General features: G+C 39.8%; 1 protein-coding gene across 1 annotated transcript in view; it reads left to right on the plus strand.

The window, feature by feature from the left end:
• Nucleotides 1-1106, plus strand: part of LOC119575123 (7SK snRNA methylphosphate capping enzyme-like) — a 35004-nt gene extending 33898 nt beyond the window's left edge. The window contains exon 9 of the mRNA XM_037922552.1: nucleotides 132-1106. Within this exon, the coding sequence (XP_037778480.1) occupies nucleotides 132-1106 (975 nt within the window). The remainder of the gene's footprint in view (nucleotides 1-131) is intronic.
• Nucleotides 1107-5775: the final 4669 nt, after the last annotated feature.

Raw genomic sequence — 5775 nt, forward strand, 5'->3', positions numbered from 1 at the left:
CCCCCATATGTTTACACAAGGTAAATATGTGACACTTACAAATGAGAATACTAATTATCATTTGTATATACAATTTTAATATCTGTTGAGTTTTGACATTGGTCACTTCATGAAACATTCTCTCTTGGTAGGCTGGCATTAGCACAAAGGTCAGCTCATCTGGAGAAGGTATGTCAAGAGAGGGCTCTACTAAGAGAGAGAGGGTGAAGGCAGGACGTGACTGTGAGGACAAGAAGAAAGAGACGGCTGAGAAAATAGTTGAAGTGGAAGCTTCAGCGAAAAAAGCTCTGAAAAGGACTATGGATGATTCTTCCACAGAAGCGCAAGGTAGTATTTTGGAAAAGAAATCCAGAATAAAGTGCAAAGATGAGGAACAGAAGAATGCAGATGTACAGACTCCAAGTAATGATACAAAACTTTCTACCCACCAAATAACAGGACAGAATGAATGTGCAGAAAATATTGAAAACTTGAAAAAATCCAATAATACCTTGGTACATAACAGTCAGGAGGCTGGTGGTCTGGTTTCAGTGACAGAAAGACCGGATGATTCTGTATTGAAGGCTTGTGATGCTAGTGTCTGTGATACAGTCATTACTGGTAGTACTGGTAATAGTTCTCTGGTGAATGAAGTAGTTTCCCAAGTAACACATTCCCCAAGTAATGCACAAAGTGAGAGTAAATTTGATAATCTGCCTTATACTACAATAACTAATGTTGACAATACTGAGAAATGCAGTGCCACTTCAGAACATGTTATTCAGGCTGTTACCCCTCCTGGTATTTCAGTTTCTCAAGTTGATGTTTCAGATATATCTTTGGCAAAAGATGAAAGTTGCGCTGTTTATAATGTTAGAACTCTTCCAAGGGAAGAAGATTTTACTGTGATAGACAACTGTATATCCAGAAAAACTGAGGGCATTGATACTGGCCTTGTTGGTGTGAAAAACAATAGACATAGCCTTGAAAATAAGGCTTCTGTGTGTAATGACATTAAATCATTAGATAGGGAAATCCCCGGAGACATGGTGAATAGTGAAGTGTCTGCTGGTTTATCAAGCAGTAAATCTCCCAAAGGGAAAGAAAACCTTGACTGCCCCAGTTGATACTTTCTCCACTCAAGCGAAAGAATGCGGAAACAGGGGAAAAAAAAACCGTAGCATTTGTGAAGAAAAAAAAACAATAAACAGCCGAGACTTGAAAATCCGTGAGCAACTTCCAAACTTGTTCATGTAAGGAGGCAGAGTACTGAATTTTGCAGGAAACACAAAGACACAGGTGTTGGTTTCCAGAGAAAAATTTATATAGTTTAATTTTTCATATTGGTAGGAAAAAAAGTCATATGCCACATAAAGTTTGGTACAGCATTTTTTAACATCAATGGAAGGAGAGGAAGTAATGCATTCAGTTTTGATAAATTCATAGAAAGTGGGAAGGGCATGGCTGTGAATCCAGGACTGGACTGCTTTTGGCCTTGTATACGCTTTAACATCTTCAAAGTTAATGTTTAATGATTGCTTGAAGTGCCAGATGTCAACTAATTGCTTTTGGACAGCCAACAGTGCTTCAAACATCTAGCTACGTTTTAATTTTAATTCACCAAATTCGACGGTGAATCTTTTTTTTAATGATCAGGCAAAGCTTTGCATTCTTTATTGTATGTAGTTGGATTGTATGTATGAAAGAGTTTTTATTTCATATTTTTATTCTTAGTTTTTCATGTTTTTAGGTTGGTATTGTAAAGTTCAAATGTTGAAAATGTAAATCTGATAAAACCAGCCTTGTCCTCTTTGAACACTAGTCGGCAAGAATGTTAAATTCTGCTTTTCCTTCGTATTTTATTCACTGTCACAAGAAAAAGCTTTACAAGGCCATTTCTGGGAAATTTATGTCATGTTCACATAATGTTTAAAACATGATGTACAATTCATTGTTTTGGGTTTTATTATCCTTCATTTTTTTTGTAGTTGTCTCTACTCCTTTATTTCAGTGGACCGTCTTTTTTTCAGTTTGTAGAGGGGAAGCGTTTCCCCAACTGGATCTGACACTTCTGTTTATACAAAATGGTCCATTAGTATTCTAGCTCTGGTGGGCAAGAAGAAAAAAATTCTTAGTTTTATTTAGAATATAATTTTGACAGATAAAGATGGGACTTGTCTCGTTTCCTTCAGAAAGACGGCGATTGGAACGTGTACCTTCAGTTTCGATGGGTGTGTTAACGTTATACTCACGAAAAAAATGCATTCTCGTAAATGTAAAACTTTTTTTTCTTTTATGAGGAAAATATACAAAAAAAGGTGGACGAACTTTCCCCTGCCCAGTCTTTCTGAAGGGAATCAAAATCCCATCTCCAGTGGCCAAAAATTACGTACGATTAAGGCTCGCGGGGAAAAAGGCTTTGTTGAAATATTTATGATTGAAAACTATATGCTCATATTTTCCGTTTTCTGCTTCCTTTCAGAATGGAAACTATTTGCTCATATTTTCCGTTTTCTGCTTCCTTTCTGCAATGGAAACTATATGCTCATATTTTCCATTTTCCACTTGTATCTGCAATGCATTCTTTTTATTTTCAATGAAACATATATGTAAACAATTTGGGGGCAGTGGACTAATATGTATTTTCAACGTTATACATTTTTAAAATCCCTCTTTTCATTTTTTGTAGCATTCTTTGTTCATTTTCCTAATTTTCTTGTCTGGAAGAGGTATTGGATATTGTTTAGATCCATTAGTTCTCGCTTGAGACCAATGTCTCTTTGCTCCCACCGAATTTTAAAATTATGAAGATGGAACGGATCTAAATGTTTCAAAGACGGGGTTGGGCCCAGTAATAGAAAAGACATATTGTTTTAGATCTTGTATTTATGTTTATAACTCGACAGAAATTCGATATAAATTTGCTAACTTCATACTTTTATTTATAAATATTGAGAATAGTGGAACACGCCTGAGGAAGGCCAGGTAGGTTTTTCTGTTACATTTTAGTGGAGTAAGCTCTCGTTTAGGTACCCGCAAAAACTGCAATGTGAGTACGCTTCAACAGTAATGGATTTTTTATGCCAACAAAATTTTATAGCGATTTTACCATATGCATAAGTACACATAAAAAAATTTCACTAATGCAATATATGCTATTTTTCTTTAAAAGAAATAATTTCCGTAAACCTCTGAACAAAGGACATGCCCACACTCCTTTTGATGGGAAAACGTGTCCTTTAAAAAAAACTTTCAGAAGTACCACAACGCACTCGAGCAATAGGACTCGACATTCGAATAGCAGGACTTGTATAATAATTCCATTTTCTATGTCATTTTAAAAAAAAACACCTTTCATAAAATTTTCAGAGTCTTACAGCGTTTGTTTACACCTAGATGGATCTTTTTAACATGTATTAGTGCTGACACGCCGATAACATTAGTAAAGTTACCAAAGTAATTTTAAAGTTTAAAAAAAAAATGCAGTATTGAACATCGTAGCACTCCTATTAAAAAAAAACAGTACTACAAACAAATGATGGGACAGCAGCATCATAAGTGTGTTTGCATACTTTTCGTTATGTTGACTTAACACAGCATAAAACAGGATTGACCCCAATTGGGTGACCCAGATTTGTTGCTTGCTGATTGACAATGGACGCTTATATTGACCATCGATTTCTTGAAGATTTTAAAAAAGAAATATCGAAACATTCCTAAAAACTCTAAACCATTTTGACAGCATACAGCAAGCTCTTGGCAGATTTATATTTTTAAAAAATTCTGTTATAACTCCCTAAGGACAGCGGCGTGTATCAAAAACAGTGATAAGATGGAGCTTGGGAGCGAAGCCCCCCCCCCAATCCCTTGCCCGTTGTTGTCGTGGGGGGGGCTTAGGAGGCGGGACTGGACCCAATGATGGGGAACATCCCCAACCTTGGGACTCAGCCCTCGACTCAACTAATTTTGAAAATGGTCTTTATTTTTCCTTTCCCCACTTTTCGTTTCTGTCCCTTCCCCAAAACCCCTTCTGCTATCCACCTCCTAAGGTGTGAGAGCCGTGCTGAAGGATGAAAGGCTGACTTTGTGCCAGTCCTGAACGGCCTGAGGGAGCCATGGGCACGGTATCCCCTGATTTAGTTATCTACCCCTTTAAACCCCTAAAGGGGACCCTGAGGGGTGACTGTTTTTATCCCCAAATTAATCCAGGCTTACCATGGCCAGTAATGAAAACTTATCCCACTATTAGGGGCAATGAGGCGTGCCCCTTTATCAAATAGCCCCAACGATGTAAACCCACCAGATTCCCTGACCCCAGGCTCCCCTTTTGACCACGGCTCCAAATCACTGCAATAAACTACCCCCTCATCAATACCTACTAGTACAGTAGCCAACAATCAACCCTTAAGGAACATTTCCACTCTCCAGCAATCTCAACTTCAACCCCTCTACCCCCACACCCTCCAACATCAACCCACCCTTTCTCCCTTATTAATCCCCTTACAGCCTTATTGCCCCCCTCCCCATAACACTACCTCCCTTAACACTACTCCATCTTCGTCACGCCCCCGCCTTTCTATACCCCTATCTCTACAACAATTTTGAATACCCTCTTCAGCGCAGCCAAATGGGACCAATTTTTCGTGACCCCTCCACAGCTCCCTACTCTGACAACACCCTTCTTTTCCAACAATGTCTCCAAAAAAAAAGTAGGCAAAGTCTCTTTCCGTAGCCGACCCGACCCGCTCCCGTCTTGTCACAGTAACATCCGAAAAACCAAGCTATAGCATTAACAAAACTAACGACCTATATGGTAACCCAATCCTTGCAGAACCCCATCCAACCCTCAATACTTGCACCCGGAACAGTTTCAATCTCCCCAGCAAATTGCCCAATCTATGACAAAGATTTGGGCAGATTGTGGAGATTACTTGCCTGTCTCACAGAAATATGATGCAACATCAGTACAATGCTACTCCATTCCCCCCAGAGGTCATCGAAAGAAACCCACTAACATAGCCAAAAATTACCTTCCGCAGGCATGGGCCTTCCCTTTAACGTCTACATAGGAGGAGAATCCCTCCCTGTTTTTCCATACCAACCCCCTCCACGTTTAGTGCCAAAATTGTTGGCTCTAGGACACCCAGCCAAACATTGCCGTTTTCCCCAGCCAGATGCCCACTATGGCCCAACCTGGCCATACCCGATCTAAAATGCCCTGCACAATCAACGCACATGTGCCAACTGTGGCGGCCCCCATAATGTATTTTTTTGGGGTTGTCCCACCTAAAATTTGAGTCTGAGGTAGCAACTCTCAAAATTCAAACTTGGACTCACACTACGTGAAGCCAGACAAGAAGCAAAGTCGACGTGGTTTCTCTCTTACTCCTTACTCCAGTAATACTGCTCATTCTACCCAATTCTTCCTAAACCACCCCCCCCTACATCTAACCCCCCTCTTCTACCTTCCCCAGTCAAACTCTTTTGCCATCCTAAAAACCCGACACTCCAATCTCTACTACAGATACTTCAATCACCACTCAATCCCAACACCTTCCCCTCTCCCTCCTCGCACTACCCGTAAAAAGGACAGAACAAACGTTCCACCCCTTCTTCCCCTACCACACAATCACCTCCACCTTCCTTTGCTTTCCCATGCTTGAGACACCAGTCCTCTCTTCCCCCCTCACAAGAAATCCTTTATCCCCCCAAACCCGAACCAATCAGAAGAAACCATTTAAAATATTCAAGATTACCTAATGAAAACTGACACTTTAACCTCCAAATGTTACAACT

The sequence above is a fragment of the Penaeus monodon genome, chromosome 7, assembly GCF_015228065.2.
Source record: "Penaeus monodon isolate SGIC_2016 chromosome 7, NSTDA_Pmon_1, whole genome shotgun sequence".
Lineage (NCBI taxonomy): Eukaryota > Metazoa > Arthropoda > Malacostraca > Decapoda > Penaeidae > Penaeus > Penaeus monodon.